At 42.7% G+C, this 21431-nt stretch overlaps 1 protein-coding gene across 2 annotated transcripts in view; it reads right to left on the bottom strand.

Moving 5' to 3' along the window:
* Nucleotides 1-14616: 14616 nt before the first annotated feature.
* The window catches only part of CBX5 (chromobox 5), a 29994-nt gene continuing 23179 nt past the window's right edge, over nt 14617-21431 (bottom strand). For both annotated transcript variants that reach the window (XM_008140790.3, XM_008140793.3), the window contains exons 3-5: nt 21116-21302; nt 17571-17671; nt 14617-14823 (exon numbers count right to left, since the gene is read on the bottom strand). In XM_008140790.3, the coding sequence (XP_008139012.1) occupies nt 14673-14823; nt 17571-17671; nt 21116-21302 (439 nt within the window). In that variant the 3' untranslated portion in view covers nt 14617-14672. The remainder of the gene's footprint in view (nt 14824-17570; nt 17672-21115; nt 21303-21431) is intronic.

Genomic DNA, 21431 nt, shown 5'->3' with positions numbered 1-21431 from the left:
TGTCTTCATTGGAGGTAGCAATAGCTATTCAGTTCTGAGAAATCTCTAATGCGCATTCGGGTACCCCCATCTGCAACCAGTGACACCTGCACTGCCCACCCCTCAATCTGTTCCCCTGTACACATTCCCTTCTCATGCCCTTCCTGGGACCACCTGAAGCAGGCCTGGGGATCAAGAGAAGAAAACATGAGGATTCCAGGCTCCCCACCCCCCACCAGTGTGGAAATTGAAGTCATTCAGGATGCAGAAGGGCCTCCTGAAGTAATCAAAAGTATTTTTTAGATTTTCAGGGCAGTCATCCAGTCCAGGGCAAAGACTATTCTAACTCAAAACACATGAAGGCAAGCGCTAAGTTGATTCATCGCCCAGAGCTCTTCAGAAGTGAAGTCCCAGCCATCAGGCCCTGGGTGAAGAAGACATTCTGCCTGGAGGCAGGGAATGCAGCCTCAGGCCTCACGGGCCCCTGTGAGCTTCCACATTCCATTCCTCGCATCTGCATCTGTGTTTTGGCACGTGTGTGTGAGTGCACACCCGTGCACACGCACACACCCGTGCACACGCACACACCCTACACACACACACACACACACACACACACACACACCCTGCACATTTGTTTTTTCCAAGGCTCTTATCTCCCATTCTCTCTCATTTTATTCCAGTCTCCCAGTTTTTCAGAGACAACCTTGTGCCTCCTCCTCTCCTTCACCTCCTGTATCCAAGTTTGCAACTTCAACCCCCACCACCCTTGTCCCAGCTCCTTAAACCAAAACAGAAACCAATCTCTCTGCTTTGAGTGGAGTAAAGGGTGGACATGAGAGCCAATCACCACTTCTCACCTCCCGTTAAACGCAGGGATGGTGAGGAAATCAGGGAAATGGTTTCTACCTGCCCATGATCCCTTATGCTAATGAGTGGGGCCACAGGAAACCCTCAGAGAGGGAAGTTGTTACTCCCATGCTGAAAGGTAGCAAAAAATTTGGACAGAAATAAGGATCTAATTGGTTTAGCTGGACACTAAAGAACAGTGATTTACAGTCTTCTTACAACACCCCAAATGACTCCAGTCATTTCAAGAAGGGTTATAAAATTCTCAAGTTATCTTAAAAATTTTTAACAGAGCCTGGCCAGTGTGGCGCGGTGGTTGAGCATCAACGTATTGATGAGGAAAATAAGACATTTGGGGGCGGGGGATAGCAGCCTGACTCTGTACCTAGTTAATCAGTATCCCTAATGCACATTCATGTTAGCCTATAATCAAGTCACTGCCCCTTCCTTAATTATCTGGTCTTGCAAGACCTGTTTACCTAAATACTCACATTTTACAGAGGCCATAAACCATGGACAATACACAACCCCCAGAAGGAATTATCAGTGCTGGCGCCAGGCCAGGCCTTTAGGTGTGGTCTCACAGCCCCCATCCTAACACATGGGGCTTTTTGCAAAGCCCGCGAAAGGTCTGGAAGTCCCATCCATATCTGGGGGACAAAGAAACCAACGGGTATAGAGAGAAAGCTTCCTCCATATTGGCTTGCTCAGGATTTGGAAGAAGGCTCCCCTGAGTCATGGTATGTGGGGAACGGGCTGTAAGATGACACGGTCCTTGCACCTGTAGGGGCTAGCAAGGCTGGCACCCTACCCACACAGATTTCCCAGGCCTGTTTGGATGGCAACTAATCAGTATAACGAGAGCAACCCCTGCCTACAGAGCTTTCCCAGGGTTTGTTTATATGACTGCTATCAATAGGATAAGAGCTACTTTCATGGCTTACCAAGAAATATGTATCCAACTAGTGAGATTTATTATAACAAGAAACCTGTCCTTCAACTTATCCCTCCAGTAGTGATTTTAGAGAAACAAAGAATGTTTTCCTTGTGATTCCCTGCTTAGTGTCTTATGTATAAAAAGCACTGTATTACTAATAAAAGTTGCCAGAGCTTCTCGAGAGTTCTGGACCTCCTGACCCCGCTGTTGTTTCTCTTGCTTTTATTTCTCTTATTCTTTTATTTCTCTTATTCTTTTTTTTTTTTTTTTTTTTTTTTAAATGTATTTTATTGATTTTTTACAGAGAGGAAGGGAGAGGGATAGAGAGTTAGAAACATTGACGAGAGAGAAACATCGATCAGCTGCCTCCTGCACACCCCCTACTGGGGATGTGCCCGCAACCAAGGTACATGCCTTTGACCGGAATCGAACCTGGGACCCTTCAGTCCGTAGGCCGACGCTCTATCCACTGAGCCAAACCGGCTAGGGCTTCTCTTATTCTTTTATTTCTCAATTCCCACCTCCCTACCTCAGCCCGGTTCAATCGTCAGGCTGGACCTGACAATGGTACTAGTACATCTGGAAACAAATGGGTTTTTCCTGTATCTCCGAGTACTCCTGTGTATTTTTCGGTCACCTGGTAAATTCTGTAACACTATGAACCAGGAGGCCACAGTTCCAATCTGGGCCAGGGCATGTGCCCAGGTTGTGAGCTCGATCCCCAGTAGGTTGCTTGCAGTAGGCAGCTGTTTCTTTCTCATCATTGATGTTTCTTTCTCTCTCCCTTTCCCTTCCTCTCTGAGATCAATAAAAATTTAAAAAGAGCCCTAGCTTGTTTGGCTCAATGGATAGAGTGTTGGCCTGAGGACTGAAGGGTCCTGGGTTTCTGGCTCGATCCCCAGTAGGGGGCGTGCAGAAGGCAGCCAATCAATGATTCTCATCATTGATGTTTCTATCTCTTTCTTCCTCTCCCTTCCGCTCTGAAACCAATAAAAATAAATAAAAATATTAAAATTAAAAAATTTTTAATTTTTAACAGAAAAACACCACACAGAGAACTGACTTTGTTTGTTGTGGGGATGCCAAGGATCTCTCACATACAAAAGAATCAATAAAAATAGAAGCTGGTTTTCAAGATTAAGTCCTTGTTTTAGACCTCCCTGCTGAGAGAATCAGATCTAAGAATGGAGAGATGCTCCAATCTCCAGGAAAAGAAAGACAGCAATATTCCTGTTCCCAGAGGGAAAGAGGAAAAATAATCGAAACTTTTCTTTCCCTCTCAGCTCCTTCCCTCAAGCCCTCTTATTAGCTGTCTACTCCTAAAACATGGAAATAAAAGACAGAGGCTGGGTGGTGGGGGAAGGTAAAAGAAACTGAGAAAATCATTTAGAGGGGAAAATGGTAACTGAGAAAGGACTATGAACAAGAGAAAAAGGGAGGCAAGCAAAAAGAAGGGTAAAGTCCTGGCCGGTTTGGCTTAGTAGATGGAGCATCGGCCTGCGGACTGAGGGGTCCCAGGTTTGATTCCGGGTGGGGGCACATGCCTGGGTTGCGGGCTCAATCCCCAGTAGGGGGTTGTGCAGGAGATAGCCCACCAATGATTCTCTCTCATCATTGATGTTTCTATCGCTCCCTCTCCCTTCATTTATATCAATAAAATTTTTTTTAAAAAAGTTGCAAGTTTAAAAAAAAATAGAAGGGTAAAGAGCCCTGGCCGGTTTTCTCAGTGGTTAGAGCTTCAGTCCACAGACCAAAGTAATGGTGGGTTCAATTCCCGGGCAAGGGCAAGTACCGCCCCATTCAGGGTTTGGGCAGGAGGCAGCTGATCTATTAGTATGTATCTTTCTTCCATCTATGTTTCTCTTTCTCTCCCTCCTCCCTCCCTTCCACTCTCTCTAAACAATATCCTCGGGTGAGGATTCAAAAAAAAAAAAAAAAAGGGTAGAGAAAACATAGAAAGAGGGGGCATCCTCTGTGTCCTGGGAGAGATGCGCCTGCACTCCCCAGGTAGCACCGCGGCAGCTCCGTCCCTTCTACCTCTGGCTCCTTGCAGACACAATAGGAATGGTGAAGCAGGAACCAGAGAGAAAGGGGGTATGTGACAGAGGACAAAGGAGCACAGCCAGGCCCAGTTCTCTGGGAGCTGGACTCCCTGGCTCGTGTCAGGAATCACTGAGACATAAAGCAGCGAACCCGGCTGCACAGGGAGGTGCTGCTTGCTATTGGAAAAAGCATGAAGGAATGGTCCATCCCATTCTTACAGGGCACAGCTTTGGCTTACCTGCCCTCCTCCCCCAGCTGCAGATCTCACTTGGCCCCACCCCCACCCGTGCTGCAGATGTAGATGCGGACTTTCATAAGCTGCAGTGGCCATGGCCAACACCACAGCTCCCCACCAGCTTCCTTCCCCAGAGGACAGCAGCAACAGGAAGGGGGAGAGAAAGAGCAGAGGGTGCAATAACCCCAAACCTTCTCATCTCAGCAGCCCCTCAATTCTCAGCATCTCTTCCTCTCTTCCTGGCTCATAACCAAATGATCACACAAGGCTTTGCTGAGAAGAGGCATGAGGCTATTGGGCCAGCATTGCTTCTCTCCGTCTGGGAGGGGGCATCACATTATATACAGAAAGAGATGCACCTGTTTCCAGAGGTAGCATGGGGTAGAAAGAGCTCATAAAGAGTCCCAGATTGTTGCAAAAAGACAATAATTTGAAATTAAATATCCAAATTGAGGCTGTTTGTGGAATTTAACGGGGGGGGGGGGGGCGGTGAGGGGGTAGAGAGAACATGGGGTGGAGAGACCAGAAATGAGAAGGAAAAAGACAAAGAAAGAGAAAAACATACATAATATAGTAGACGAAGGGGAGAAACCATTAAAAAAAAATACAGATGCACAAATACAGAAGCTGAGAGGAGGGAGCCAGCACCTGGAAAGCAAGATGTTCCAGCAGCAGAGGGGGGAGGGGAAGCAGAAGAGCAGAGTGGGAGGAGGAAACAAAGGCAAAGGAGCCAAGGACCTGAGGGCAGACCCTTCCCTTCCTGTGCCAGCTGTCCATGACTTTAAGCAGGTGAGTTCACGGTTTCTCACTCTGGTTGCAGACTTCTTCCCTTCCCCTCTGCTCGAGTAACAGAGCCCGTGTCTGCGTGGCATGCTCACACACCAGCTGGCTCCAGCTTTTGCCTTGTCTGCCCCCCTCCTCTGCCCCAGGTCACACTCAAGGTTTGAACAGCAGCTTGGCATGTCCACAGGCTGAAATGCGCCCTCTGCACACGCTCCCGCGCAGCAGCCAACACTAGGTTCTCCCCCCAGCTCACGCTTCCGCACAAAGGCAGAGGCTGCCTGGGGGCTGCTTGCTCTAACAGGGCGATTCCAAGCTGTGTGCTCAGTGATCCAGCTAAGCACAGGCTCCCGCACAGTGAGCGTCCATTTTCCCCAGCTGTCAGTGCTGCGTCGATTTCACTGGCTCTGCAGCCCTTTGGTGGAGACAAAAGGGGAGGCAGCTCTGGGCTTCTCCGGAGCTCCGAGTGGGAAGATTCCTGGGAGAAGAGTTATGAGTGATGAAGAGCTCATCTGAGTGAGTGCCATGCAGGCAGACCCCTGACATACTGGAGGGAAACAGAAACCAAGCCAGCGCTGTTTAGGAGCGGCAGTGCGGGTGTCAAAACCCTGGCGTCTTGGATGGGCCCTAGACAGAGACACAGTGGCGTGAGAGAACGGGAAAGAGATTGAAAGGGAAGGGGGCAAGCAGTCCCAGGCTTCAGAGTTAGGGAATAAATAATGTCCAGAAGGTCTGGCTCTCAAGTGGACCAAATGGCTCTCCTAGCCCATGTTTATGGGTTCATGGACCATTAAACCAGCCAGTCTACAGATGTCTTCATAAGACTTTACGAGATTAGACCGAGGAGACCCTATAACTCAGCAGCAAGAAGGGAGAATTAGATAAGAGATGGTGGAAACAAGAGGGCTCAGCCCTTCGGAGTCACATCTCAGGGGGAGGACGTCTGGGTTCTGAGACCCCTGTCTTCCTCACTTTTGTCTTCTGCAAGTTCCTGCCCATCTCCATTAGTCACACCTGCACCAGGCTTATATTACCCAGGAAATTCTTGATTATTTACATATTCTTTCCCCCTCTAATCCAACTTCCACTTGCTCCCACCCCCCACCATACTCCTGATCTACAATCACTTGGTCCTCAGAGAAGAGTTTGTTATTTATGAAGTAAATCAGAAAGATAATAAAAGTTATACTTACAAATACACGTTCTGGGATTTTCAAACCTGATTTAGATTGTCAATATGGTTTCCCACAAATTCTAACCAGGAGCTGACTCTTTTAGGAGTCCCTGGATTCCTGAAGGGTAATGTTTATTCTTTGAGCCATTGGGAGCAGAGACAAGCAAGGACACCTGGAAGGCATACAACCTGAACTGGTTCCGGGAATAGAGTAAGGTACAGGATACATTTTTATTCCCTCAACTTGCGCCACCCTGTGGCTATTTGCAGAAAGTCAGAGACCAACAATCCTTAGAAAAAAGCCCTTGTTCTCCAAAACTCATTGCTCTTTCAGAAATACAAGTGTGACTACTGGCTGACATTGCAGGACCCAAATTACGGAAAGTGTGTAAGACCCAGATCTTCAAACCACCACTCGGGATCCATATTTGAAAAGCAACCATTTTATTAGAATCAATACAAGAGTATGAAAAGAGGGAAAACAGGAGGGTAGAAGAGGGGGAGAGAATGAGGTCTGCATTGGATGTCAGTTGTGGAAACACATAAATTGCCTACTTTGGAACATTTACATTTAAAAGGTGAACATATATATATATATATATATATATCTCACTTATTCTAAAAAAAATTAAAAATCAAAAGCAGACATGTTTGGCTGAAATAAAACCAAGAAACACAACCAATACTCCCCCACAAACCAAAAAGTCCATAGAGAATTCAATTTCCCATTTTCCATTCAGAAATCTGGCTACAAAGTATGATTTGTTTTGCTACTCAGGATGGTATAGTGCTGAGAAACCCAGCCTCTTCTCTTAGATCCCATCTGTGGGAAGACTGTGGGCCATGGGCGAGTCAACTCCTGGCTACTCGGCAGGATGTCAGACATGCTCTCCGTCCTCCAGAACGCCACCGAACATCTGCCACCAGTGCTGGGCGAACAGAGGAGCAGAGTCCACAAAACACGGAGAACCGGAAGGTGACTGCAGCAGGAGGCCAGGACCTTGTGCTTTTTCATGGGTTACACATCTAGGGCCATGGAGGGGGAAAGGAGAAAGAGCCCTATTGGGAAGAGGAGCTGGGTGAGCCCCTAAACTGAGATGGAGAGTAAGGCTCTTGAGCCCACACCTGGGCAAATACAAAGTATCCAAAATTCTCCCAAACTACAGGAAAAAGTCAGTCGGGTTCACTGTGGACACTGTGATGCTGAACGCAGTGGACTGGATGAAGCTTTAAAGCATATCAATGCCCAATTCCGAGTATTAAACATGCCTCTAGAAAAAATTTCCCAATGTGGCTCTTTTTTGGTGAGGACTGGAGGAAGTGGTTATGTTTTTCAAACCAGGTGGTTTCTGTGGGGAGGTGGAGGCTTGGGTACACGTACCATGAAGGGCTGCACAGGTGTCTGGGGGTCAGTTCGGGGAGTGATAAGCAACAATATAAATCAAACCCAATGTCTTTACTTTGCTTCTGAGACAGCTCGAGTCTGTTCCAAGTCCCTGGGGCATGGGACCTTAATTCCCAACCTGCAGAGAGAAACAAGCAATAGCTCCCCTGCCTGGTGATCCCCGAATCCAATGCTCTTGGGTCTGAAACAGCCTCTCTGTGGATGCGAGATACAGAAAATACTAAGTGCCTTCCCCCCAAACATCCTAAGTTTGGACTATTAAGACTCCAACATTCACAAAAACACCGTCAACATCTGAACTAGCAGCTTTGATGAGGGGTGGGGGACAGAAAACTTTCTGAGCTCCAACCTTGGGACAACTCGGTGAGGACTAAAGCCTATGTCAGGCCTGGACTTAGGCTCAAAGCATCCTCCATTGAGGACCCTAAAGTATTCTATCAACTTTGATTTACAATGCCTCACAACACCCCTGTGAGGTAGGTCAGTATTATTACCCCCATTTGACAGATGGGGAACTGAGGCATTGAAAGGAGTGACTTGCCCAAGGTCAGCCATTATGAATCAGTCGAGGAGGTTGGCACACATAGTCAGCATCCACTCAATTCTTATTCCACTCCCCTGAGCATCTGATTTCTTAGAGTGCACTGGGGAGCAAAAGGAAGCCGGTTAAGTACACATTGCTCTGCAAACTAGGTCAACTCAAGCAACCCACATGTATTAACTGAGGGCTATTATGTATCTAGCATATGTGAGGAACCTTGGAGAAAAAAACTGCTTCTGAAAGCCATATGTTAATAGATGTTTTGAAAATAAAATTACATTTAAAATAGTAAGGTGAAGGTCTAAGTCACACTGATTTCCCAAAGTTCTGCACTGAGTAATCCAAATTCCTAAAATCCAGAATAAAACAAGACCACACTCAACCAGGAAGATTAGAACCATTCCCCCAGCAGTGGTCTTGGTAGAGCTCTGAGCTGCAAGGTTGGTGGGGAAAGGGTAACAATAATGGTGACAGCATCCACCATCCTCTACAGGCTAAACTAGGAGCATAGGAATCCCAGCACCAACCTCCCTCTTGCAGCTTCTAGAAGACAATCCTAGAAGACAGAATCTTACCAACCTTTCTAGACTCGGCTCAACTTCTGGAGTTGCGGCATCTTCATGAACAGCTCAAGATTAAGGATAATTTTCATTTCAGGGAGGGGGGATAAAGTATTCTCTATAACTAGTCATAAGACTCTTATAATATTCTTTCCTCCTGCCAGTAACACTTTAACAAAAAAGCAAAAAACACTTTCCCCTGCTCTGTTGGATTTACAGTGGATTCTGGTAGAAATCATTATGACCCTCTTCCTAAAACTAGTGAGGAGTGGAGCGTTAGACTAAATCCACAGCCTGCCTTGGCTTAGAATCAAATACTAAACCCATACCTCCTTGCAGCAGCCAGAGCGGCAAGACTCTACATACATCAGAAGCTCAAAGAATGATTTATCAACACACACAGTATATGTTCAACAGAGATACTCTACTTCCGGGAAGGATTAACCATTCCAAGGCCTAATTATAAACCTTTTTTCATTGATTGCTGATCACACCAAACAAGTCCAAATGATAAAGTTCAAGACCGATTACAGTGGCAATGACAGTTCAGATTCAGTCTGTGTTTGGAACTCCTCAGAGTGTAACAAACTGGCCAAGCGGCCTGGATCAACTGTGAGGGTCACACCTGCCAATGCCAGGGGACATCATACACACAAAAAACACAGAATGGCAAGATAAAAAGTTCATTGCATTCAATTTGACCTAATTTCTTGATAATAGTTTCCTATTAGACTTTCTGATTAATACTGATGGCTCTTACCTAGGCTGTGATAATTAGGTTTTGATCTATTGTGACATTAATGATCACTATCAGTTGACTTTGAAATTGTCTTAATTAATGACTCTTCCCTTGTAGACTGCCTCCAGTGCAGTTCTGTCCCGCCTCCCCTAGGCCCCCTCCTTATTTTAACTCCTTCTCCTACTGATCTGAGTCAAATAGCATTTGGAGAATTGCTTTCTTCCCATAAACCAAGATTTTAAAACATTTCTCTGAGAAGCAATATGTTAAGTGAAATGAGGATTGGGATAAAAAGGCGAGAGAACATGATGCCAATGAATAGGAAAAAATCCCATCTTAAAAACAGCCAAAGTCAAGTATGTTAGAGGCAATGACAAGTTGAAGTAACTCTAAAAAGACAAGATGAGGTAGTTTAAAATTTAAGAAATCCAGCACAAGCAAAAAGAAACTAGAATTGTTTTTATGAAGCTATCCCAAAAACCTTCACACTTTAATTTTCCAGGAGGTATTCTAATTCTTGGGAATTCTGACTTCTAAATAGTAGCCAATTCTCAATGTCCAGGCAGAAAAAAGTATCTTTTTCTTGTGGTCAGAACTAAACAATTTCTCAAGGTCAGACTGTTACTCAGTAAGGCTAGGCCTCACCCAAACTGGTTAAATAGAAAATTCCAGAATATGTATGTTCCTGGGTTTCCACATAATTTAGACAAGTCTCTGCTTAGAAATCACCATCTTGCAGTGTTGAGTAAAACTACACCACCCAGAGTAGATGCCCAGGTGTTAACAGATGTGCCCCAAGCCTTCTTTTTAGCAAATCTCCTGTCATTGTCAAATATGTCCCTGTTTTAGGCTTAAAGCCAGCCTCATGTTAATTCCTCCAAAAGAAAGGAGAAAATGAAAAAGGTGTGAGAAACCGATAAAATGTCCATGAGGAATAAATGTTACAGAACCCACAGTAACATAGCAACACATAACTGGATCTGCAACACAGTTAATATTCTTCACAATAAGGATTAACTATACCATTAATTACTTTGGCAAAGAGCCTAAATTAGGGATCAAAATCTGGGGTTCTCAAACCCCACTCACCTGTGGTTCTCTCTCAGTAATAGCAGCATTTCTAACTAACCTTCAGTTCTTTTTATTTTCTGGAATAAAACAAGCCCTTGTTGTGGTCTATCTATGACCAGTTAACTCAGTTCATCCAAGGTTACAGGTCTTTTCCACATGTCAACCAACTGTTAGCCTCCTACTTTAGGGCCACAAACTGATAAACAGTTGTCTCTGCTCCCAAATCAGAAATGTGTATCCACTTAAAAGCATTTATTACACTGAACTATTAATAGTCAGTTTACCCCATACCAGCATGACAGTTCTTTGAAGTCAGGAAGTGCATCTTTTTTAACTTTGTATCCCCTGGGCCAAAAAATGTTGAATGAATATTGATATCCACTAGTGTAGCTGGATATGGGTGGCTGAATACAAATCTGCCACTATTAATTGAGTAGAGGTACCCAATTCCTAGCATATGCTCTTGGATTCATGGCTGATAAAGTCTGTTTTCGAAAACATAACTTTTACAACTAGTGGTAAAGCCAACATGAAATTGGAACACACTGGGTCCAGACCTTTCCTTCTTCTGCTTTGCTACAGGTATGCTTGCTTGGTGGGCTGATTACACAGGTACAGACCTCAACACTAGAATTTTTAGTCTAAAAATCTAAACCAAAAGAATGGAGTCATGGGGGCAAAATAGGCTTTTCCTCTGACCTGATTTGTGAGAAACAATTTCTACATCCTGGGGTTCTCATGTCATTGCAAAGTAGTATTTTAGGCCTGTGATTTCAAACCCTAAGGGCAAAGACAATCACTCTCCAACCCAAAACAGATCCCCTCCGCATGTTAGGTGAGCTGGCCTAAACACAGATCCAACAAAATCACAGAAGAAAATCCCAAGCACCTCCTCCAAGGCCCTATGAAGTGATCTAAAGTAATAGTAAATGGATGGCAGGGTGGCTACAGAACAGGAAGAAAAAGTTAAGAATAACTGCCCAGGCTATGGGAACAGACCAACCTTTCATGAAGAAACAAAAAGTAACACACAGATTTGGCTGGGGGACAGCCAAGGACCATCCAGACTTTTGAGCGTCAGAGAGCACCATAGGTCCAAATGCTCCCTTGAGCAGACAAAAACTGCCTGGCTCTCTCCAGGTTAAAAATGGGTGCTTCCATCAGGGCTGATGTTTCTAACAGTTGTTCTTAATGTGAGGGTATCAGTCCCGCCCAGAGCTCAGAAAAGTGGCTACACTGACCTTGGTAGACTCTGCTGGGCAAAGCTTTACTACATTCTGTGAAAGGGAGATCCTTGAATGCTGATTACTAAAGAAATTATTAGAAAGATGTTTTGAAAGAACTCAACACAGCAAAAACATACTGAGCATCCAAGACCTAGATGTTAAGAGTGCTTAGCCCATGGCTATTAACTCTTCTAAGAGAAAACCCCACGAAAACAAGTTTCTGTTTGAGGTTGCAATTCTCCAAGTGCCAGGATAGCTTCTCAACATTAAGAAAAGCTTGAGGGCCCTAGCCGGTTTGGCTCAGTGGATAGAGCATGGCCTATGGACTCAAGGGTCCCAGGTTCGATTCCAGCCAAGGGCACATGCCTGGGTTGCAGGCTTGATCCCCAGTAGGGGGCATGCAGGAGGCAGCCAATGATTCTCTCTCATCATTGCTGTTTCTATCCCTCTTTCCCTCTCCCTTCCTCTCTGAAATAAATAATATATATATATATATTAAAAGAAGTGTCTACCATTTAAAAAAAAAGAAAAGCTTAAGGCCTAGGGAGGCATCTGGTTTCCTTTCTGCTGAGGGCTGAAAGCAGTACTGGCTTCTGGCTCCCTACATTCTATAGAAGTAGCTGTGGACAGGCAGGAGAGGGAGAGAACAAAAGTAGTTTTGGTGGTACTCAGCACAAGACCTTGATTCAATAAACTGTGGACAGAAAAAGATGAGCGAAAAGGTAATGAATGTATAATACTGGGGTTGTTATAAGAAAATCAGATTTTGCCCTAACCAGTTTGGCAAGTGGATAGAGCGTCGGCCTGCAGACTGAAGGGTCCCAGGTTCGATTCCGGTCAAGGTATGTACCTTGGTTGTGGGCACATCCCCAGTAGGGGGTGTGCAGGAGGCGGCTGATCGATGTTTCTCTCTCATCGATGTTTCTAACTCTCTATCCTTCTCCCTCCCTCTCTGTAAAAAAACAACAATAAAATGCATATTTAAAAAAAAGAAAAAGAAAATCAGATTTTGATAAATGGCTACATGGTTAAGCGGTCATTTTCTCCACCTGCAAACTGAGACCCAGATCACTTCCTCAGGGGCTCTGGCCCACTCTACTCCTATGCTTATCTACCTTAATTGATATCCTTAATTATCTGTATGACAAATCAATTTCCTGACCACCCTTTCTTGTGAATGCCCTTCAGATTAGTAGTAACTGTCAATTACCTAGCACTTGATCTAGGCCTTTAATTCCTTAAGAGTAAAGGAAAATGGAGATAAAACTCCTACCTACTTGAGATATGGGTTGGGTTCTTACCTAATCACATTACCATTCAGAAGGGTTTTCCTGGATGACTTAAACTAAAATCTTCATTGTTCCAGACTGTCATGTCACTGCATCAACAGCTGTCTTTTCAACTGTGCAGTATAATTTTTGACATAATTTATAGAAGCACACAGAATTCAATCAGCAGCTAAGCAGGGAAGCAATGTTAACAAATGCTATGAATGGGAATATGATTTGCATATTATTCAGCTCAGTTCATTTGTGGACTAGAACAATCTATTAATTCCCCTCATTATTCAAAATAATCTAGAAATGGTTGAATACTCCTGCCAGCTATGTTTTAAAAATCAGAGCAACAACAAAACAACCTTGATGACTGGTGAACTCGAGTTAAGGCTATTTCAAGCATTTATTCTTATTCCCTCGGCTTTGGGCTAGGACAAGGATGCTCAAAACCCTGCTATTTCCTTACTTTTAGCCACCCCCTCCCCCCAAAAGAAAAAAAGAATAAAGAGAAGTAGGGCATTTCTTAGCAGACAGACAGGTTATCAGAAAAATAAACTCTCAATATAATGGCAAAACAGGAGGAAGCTAAAAGGAAACCGGTGTGCCAACATGCTAATGCCAGGCCTGTCATCCTCTGAGGTGACAGTCTGCCATGGAAACACATTTTTAAAAAGAAGATACAGAGTTTTAGGGTGGAAAAGGGAAGAGCACTGGGGACTCTTGGCAAATCCAGGAGTCAACAAAGCAGGACATTTATGACTAGAAACACTATGAATATTTAAAACTGATAGTGTTGCCGATGGCTCCCCTCCAAGAATTCCTCACTGAAAATAATGGCATAGAGGGGAAACTGGTGTCCACTGAGAAGTGAGGATCAGGTGTGAAGCCTCTTTGGTTAACAGGAATGCTTTGGGAGGCCACAGAAGTTGGCAGGGTTGGAGGGTGCCTAGCACCTTGGCACAAGCAAGCACCAGGCAGTCACTCACACCTACATAAATACATAGTCCAAATGTGAGGGATGGAAGGAAACAATACATATATGCCATATGTAATAATAAAGACAACTGTATCCTACCCCATCATCTTCATGTCCTAACAGCTAAAAAGCTCCAGTTATTAATCTTGTCACTTTGTGCAGACTACGCCACCTTGCAGAAGCAGAATCCGGGATTGCTAAGAAACAAAGCCACACGTCCTGGAGCTAAAAGGAGTGCCTTGCCAAATCTGAATGTAAAATTTCAAGTCCTCCGAGGACGGAGCTAGTCTGGGAGGCTGGGTGCGGATGAACAACAGAGGGTGGCCCAGAAGACCACACCAGGAACCCTGTATTCTCCTGGGTAGAGCTGAATGAGGTTGGGAAAGCCCCAACAGGTAGGCAGTTGCTATTGGCTTTTTAAAAAAGACGGGCAACATCTTTTCCACCCCAAGATCTCAAGCAAAGGCTAGCTGGTCATCAACATGTTTGAAGAACCAAATTTCACCACCATTGTAACAAAATCCCCCAATCTAAAAGTGACCAACCCTGAAAAGATCAAGACTCTCAGGTGATTAAAAAGTTAAAATTCATCTTGAGGTCACAGGGGAGCAGAAGAAAGAGATCAGGGCAAAGGAAAAAATTGTGGGAATTTTACACACAGTATGCAAATGCCTGGTCTTCACAGAGAGACACTAATCATGAGTCAGACCATCCGTTATGTTACAAGAAAACCAATACCAACATTTCTCCCGTGGAGCACAGTGATAAGCACATTTTTGCATGAATGTGTTTAGGATAGAAGGGGGTAGGTAGGAGGGAGAGGAGGCAGGGAAGTGAATGTATTATGTACAAAGAGAAATGACAGAGACCACCCCCTTCTTTAGCTCTTTGCTGTTTCTTTCTCTTTGTTTTCCGCATCCTCAGGATATGCATGCCACGTCAGTCTCTCTTCATAAAATGCTATCACAATCTGTGGACATTTTACATTAGCTTCTTTTGCAAGAACCAGGTCTGCTTCATCTGTGTCTTTCCTGGGGAGAAAGAACAGGAAGGAGACTTAAGAGAAGAGGAAGTAAGATTGAGAGTCTGTCCAAATATAGGTTCCTGTCATTTGCTGGATTTAATTAACTTGATTTCCTCTTCATCCTGATTTCAAAGTGAGAAGAACCCTACCAGTTCAACATTTTCTTTTTAAAATGTTTATTAAATTTATTGGGGTCTAATTTAATATTTTCAAGAAGAAATTTAAATAAATTAATTAAATGATGGTAGTCCCCCTCTTATTTGTGGTTTCACTTTCTGCAGTTGGTTACCCAAGGTCAACAGTGGTCCACAAATATTAAATGGAAAATTTAAGAAATAAATAATTCCCAAGTTTTAAATTGTGTGCCATTCTAAGTAGCATGATGAAATTTTGTGCCGGCCTGCCTGGGATTTAAAATCATCCCTTTGTCCAGTGTATCCACGCTATACATAAAGATATCTTGAGCCCGGCCAGTGTGGTTAAGTGATTGAGCATCGACCTATGAACCAGGAGGTCATGGTTCGATTCACGGTCAGGGCATATGCCCAGGTTCCGGGCTCAGTTCCCAGTTGGGGGGGTGGAGAGGGGATGTGTGCAGGAGGCAGCCAATCAATGATTCTCTCTCATCATCATCGTTTCTAACTCTCTCTCTCCTTCTCCCTTCCTCTCTGAAATCAATAAAAATAGCTTGAGAGAGAGAGAGACCACATAAATTTTATTACAGTATACTGTTCTATTTTATCATTGTTATTGTTGTTAACCTCTTCTTGTGCCTAATTTATAAATTTAACTCTATCATAGGTATGTATGTACAGAAAAAATATATAGTACATATAGGGTTCCATACTATCAGCAGTTTTCAGGCATCCAGTGGGCCAGAAGGGGGATAGGTTGGAATGTATCCACCACAGATAAGGGAGGTTGACTGTATTACTAACTATTGCATTAGTATCATTTAACTACTACATCAGACAAAAACAGAAATCTTCACAGCTAGAATTTAGTTGGGAAATAGCAGGTTTAATCAAAATCCTAAAATTATATAAATTCTGTTCCCATAATTTTTATTTGTATGTGTGAGCATGTGCGCGAACACACAATCAAACCTACATTCACTCCTACTGATTATGCTTAAAGTGATCAATCCAGTTTCTGGATCGTCTAAGTGAAAGCATCCTAAACCCTCTTCATCTGGTGTCCTTTTAAACATTCTTTATCCTTTCAGCCATAACTGCGGATTGGAACAATAAGAGAACAGAAATTTAAGTCAGCAACAGTATTTATAAAAGGGAGAGTAGGAAAAATGTAAAATCTAGTACTAAAATGAAATGTAGGAATTAACTGCAAAGTTCAATTATCCAAGTTACACAGGCTCTACTACAATATATAACAAAAAATATAGCAAGTTCCTTAACCAGGATTCCAAATGAAGAAAAAAAATCTTTAAATCAAAATTCCACTGAGACGTGAGTAAAGAGAACTATGTCCTTGTCTAGAAAACAGAAATGTTTATATCACAGAGGTAATGAGTGAGAAGAGGAGGGGAAAACACAGGGCTTAGAGAAAATACTCAAATTTGGACTGTGGTGCAAAGAGCTAGTTAATATGTGACTATAAATCATAAGTAGCACATATGATGCAGTGGAAAAGCAGACAACACAGCTCCTTACTTCTGAAAGAGTATAGTGACTCTTCAAAAAATAAGCTTTGGGGTAATTAACCAGCAAAATTTTGATCAAATAGCTGGTTTTTCTCAGTGGTTAGAGCGTTGGCCCTCAGACTGAAAGGTCACGGGTTCAATTCTGGTCAAGGGCAGGCTTGATCCCCAGCACTGTTTGGGGCAAGAGCAGGAGGCAACCAATCAATAGGTCTCTCTCACATGGACGTTTTTCTCTCTCTGTCTCTCTCCCTCCCTTCTAAAAATCAATGAAGAAAATATCCTCGGGTGAGGATTAAGAACAACCACAACAAAAAGGCCAAATTGCTGCTTAGAGAAAAGAAGAACCCAGGAACTTCGTAGGGGATCACCCCTGGCAGGCAGGCTGGCCCCACCCCAGGACCAAATAAAATGTTACACCTTTTGATTATACAATTTTTAAGGTAATTAGCTTCCTAAGTGGCACCAGAGAATGAACCCTCTGTTTAGAGAGCAAGCCTAAATCATAAACTCAGCGCACTTGGATACAGGAGGCAGTGGGGGCCAGACCATAAAACACCCTGTCTTTTAGAAACCAAACTGAGGGGAAGTAACTACACTTTTCTCTAAGAGCCATTCCCTCCACCGGATGAAATAACTTGGGCTTTGGCCAGTATTATCCTTAATGCTTTTTGTTCAGATTATTTTTCTCTTTTAGACATTATTCAGTGGTCTTGGTCCTCAGTGATGGCAGAAAGCCCATTCACTCCTATCCCATGGCCACAGGCTCATGGTCTAACGGTAAATGATTCAGAACTGTGTAAAAAAACAGTGGTTAGGTCATGTTTATATGTTTCCTACCTCAAATCTACGCTTTTCTGGTACGTGGGCTAATATAATTTGGCTTAATACCAAAACTTGAGAATGTCTTGAATTCTTTAATTCATTCCAAACCATAATTCTCATTTAATACAGATAGTTGGTGTCAATTAAAGGTCCTTGACAATCAAAATTCTTGGTTGGGAAATACTCAGTCTTCCCACTCTATCTTCCATACAAACTCAACTTATGGGCAAAAGAAACCCCACAATTGTAGAGTAATATCCAATTGCTCTCACCATTTCATTAGGAACATTAAATCGCCACAGGAATCTGTCGCCCCAATGATCTTTTCTGGTTCCAGTCCTCTCTCAAAGCCCCGAGCAATATCATTGCTTTGCTATAAATAGAAGATGAAGAAAAGTTACAGCTGGGAAAAAGTTAAAACCTATTTCTCAGCTTAGCAAAGCACCACCTAATTTAATATAACCAGATACCATTTTTGTAATAAAATTCTTAAAATTTAAGAAATACAATACTGGGTCACCTAGTGACAGTGATGCCAAAAGGTATTTTTGCAAGAAGATGCTGTTGTCCCTCCAGTATTCCTTCAAGGTTAGGAGTGGCCCCTAAAACTCTTTAATATCCCTTAAAACATCCTGGAGTCATCATCTGCGAACTCCTCTAATGCAATCTTCTTAATGATACAATTGCTTCTGAGATGATAAACAAGTCCATGTTTACCCAAACTAAACCCTTTTTTGTATTATAAACTTCAAGTATACTTCATCTCTCAATCTTTACTTTTTCAGACTTTGTTTACTTTAACACTGACCAATATTTTTAATACTTCTTTTCACAAAATCATCCGTATTTATGAAAGAACAGAGGTACAAATGAGTCAAGGAAGCACCATAAAACAACAAATTTCTTTCAGAGTTCACACACTGCATTACCCATGCTCTTGGAGAAGAGGCCCTGGTCTGTGCCTATCCGCTCCTGATGTGGATGAGTCATCAGCATTAGAGAACAGAACTGGACAGTGATTAAAAACGAGCAGACTGATTATTCTCTAGGAGAGTATTCAAATTTGGCCAGAATGCAATCTAGGTAAGGAGTACAGGGTTTGATGGCACTGGTGAGAACAAAATGGCAAAATTTTATGCAAAGCAGGTAATTTTTAATTTTGTTGTTTCATAAAGAAGAAGGGGTAGAGGGAGAAACATCAATTGGTTGCCTCCTGCATGCATCCCGGCTGGGATCAAACCCAAAACCTGGGTATGTGCCCTGACTGGGAATCGAACCTGACACTTTTTGGTGTGCAAAATGATGTTCCAAACAACTAAACCACACCGACAGGGCACAAAGCAGGTGATTTAAAAAACCTTACTATGGAAGATAAAGACTGCACAAATGAACTCACATCTGATGTCTGATTTTCATAAAATCTCTTTGATCCGACATTCACCTCCCTTGCTCTCTTCTGAGACATACAAACATCCAGGGGCCAGGTGGTCCCCAAAGATACCAGAACCCACACTGGGAAGGAAATTCCATGCATGGATCAAGGGAGACATTGACTCAAAAACAAAGCCTTTTTGGGGAGCTCTTAAGGGGAGGAGGTTCCCAGATGTGCACACAGATGCTCACAGCTGGAATGCTGGCACATGAACTGAGTCGTAAATCATAGCTGGCAACTGAAAACAGTTTGCCATATAGGGAGGGGGCGGGGAAGAAAAATGTTCAAGCTGCTGAATAGGTGACGAGGCGAGGAAAATGCAAAAATCACCACACAGGCAGTAATCTTAAATCAGGCATAATGCCGACTAACAAATTTTTTCTGCAGTAGTCTAAAGAAAGAAAGGCAACCCCCTCCTGTACCTTTAAAACTTACAATCACCTATTTTGCTAGCTGCCTAGATGACAGCCACCAGCACTGTTGAGAATGCTGTCGGGGCCCCAGATGAACATTACAATATAAGGGATGAGTGGGGATTGTTTTCAAGGTCAGCAGCATCAGAACCTGGCCTAGGAACAAAACTCTGCTGTGGCCAGTAGCTCTAAGCCAGATTGTTCCTTTTTAAAAAGAAAGAAACCTTAGGTTGAGGATATAAACACTATATGTCACAAATGGCTAGTCAGAAGTCTTACGCTGTGTTATTTTTTGGTCTCTTTACTTAGCTGGAGAATTAGTCAAATGACAAAAGCCAGAATACAAAGGATTAATAAAAAAAGAAAGGTATTATAAGTGTACACCTGAAATGTATATATTAATCAATGTTACCCCAATAAATTTAAAAAAGAAAAGAAAAAAGAAAGGACCAAATCTTAGCTCCTTAGAGAAGGAAAGGCATTCTCAAATTCTTTATCAGCAGTTTATTATAATGATATAGTTTATCATAATGATATACACACCTCACCAGAATAGAGCAGTTTTAAAAATAAGGTAAAAATAAAATCAATGAGGGAAACAAATAAGGAGACAGACACAAACCCAGAGTCCTTTTTCACTTGCAGCCTCCAATCTTTCACTCTTCTAACAATTCTTTTGGGAAAAGCTGGTCTCCCATTTTCTCTCCTATGGAGACCAGACCCAACCCATAGAAATTGAATTTAACTGGTCTGGGGTACATTTTTGGCTCTGGAGGTTTTTAAAAGCACACTCCCCACACCCCCATGGTCCTAATGTACAGCCAGAGCTGAGAACTAATGCTCTAGAAAGACAAGAATACAAGTAGAATGAAGATAAATAGGGATGCTTATGACAGTGATGCTAGAAGATTCAGAAGCAGACTTATGCTTTTATTTTATTAAACTTTAAGGGTATGATACATCCTTCACCACAAAACGCTTCACGACCTTGAAATAAAGGAAAGGAGTGGAAACTTGAAGGGGGTATATATATGTGTATGTGTGTGCACTGATGGAAAAGATATAGATGAAAAAAAGAGGCAATAACACTGCTCATGCTGGTAACTTGAGATCTAAAGCAGCTGAATAAAACCAAAATTTTATAAACAGACTTCTCAAACTGAACAATAAAAATATTTCAAAAAGAGATGAAGCCCTGGACAGTGTGGCTCAATGGCTGGAGCATCATCTTGTGCACCAAAAGGTCGTGGGTTCAGTTCCCGGTTGGGGCACATACCTACGTTGCGGGTTTGATCCCTGGCCCAAGTCGAGGTGCAGCCAATCAATGTTTCTCTCTCATATTGATGTCTCTCTCTCCCCCCTCCCCCCTTCTCCTCTCTCTCTCTAAAAAAAAAAAAAAAAAAAGAACATGTCCTTGAGTGAGCAAGAATTTAAAAAAATATGAAATTAATTTATGTAAAGTACATAAAAATAAGATTAAAAGAGAATATACATGTCAATGAACTATACACTTTAAAATGGTTAATTGTATATATATGAATTTCATCTCAATGAAAAAAATGAAAGAATATAAAGGATTGAAAATAAGGGGCTATCTTTGGAACAAAAGAAAAAAGGAAGTAGAGCATTAAATGTTTTAAAGCCCTTTTCTAGCCTTAAAATTCACCAAAAACCCTTCCTCTCTAAGAGAGATTAGCTTTCTTTGGAGAAGACAGTGTGGCTGAATGTTTTATAGGGATTTAATTTTGCCACCTTAATATAATTCAGTGTACATGTATTACATTTCTCATTCAGCCAGGAGGGGGCACTGTAGTTAATCAACATACCTCCCTGGAAGCTCTTTTGTTCAACAATTTTACTTTCAAGGCCATCCTTAGAACAGAAATAAACAAAATAAGGCTCATTTGGGGGGTGGGGGATCACGGGGGTGGCAAAAGAATAGTTTGTGGGAAAAGGGGGAAAGAAAACTTACCTCTCTCTTTTTTTTGGATTTGATATCATCAGTACTGTTCGAGAAACTGGATTTCCTCTTGTTAGTTTCTGACTTCTCCCTGGGTTTGTTATTTTCACCCTCCTTCATCTTCTTATACTTTTTCATAAACTCAGAAATTAGCTCAGGGCAATCCAAATTTTTCTCAGGTTCCCAAGTATTGTGCTCCCTGGGCAAGAACAGAGAAAAGAATTAGGGGGGCGGGACCAGGGGGAGAATCTAATGCTTTATTTAGTTTAAAAAGGACAAGTAGACAAAAGGGAGAGAGACCATTAAAGGAACAAATTTAATCCTAGGA

This window comes from Eptesicus fuscus, chromosome 7, assembly GCF_027574615.1.
Source record: "Eptesicus fuscus isolate TK198812 chromosome 7, DD_ASM_mEF_20220401, whole genome shotgun sequence".
Taxonomy (NCBI): Eukaryota; Metazoa; Chordata; class Mammalia; order Chiroptera; family Vespertilionidae; genus Eptesicus; species Eptesicus fuscus.
The sequence above is the reverse complement of the archived record's forward strand: the minus strand, read 5'-3'. Positions and strand labels throughout refer to the sequence as shown.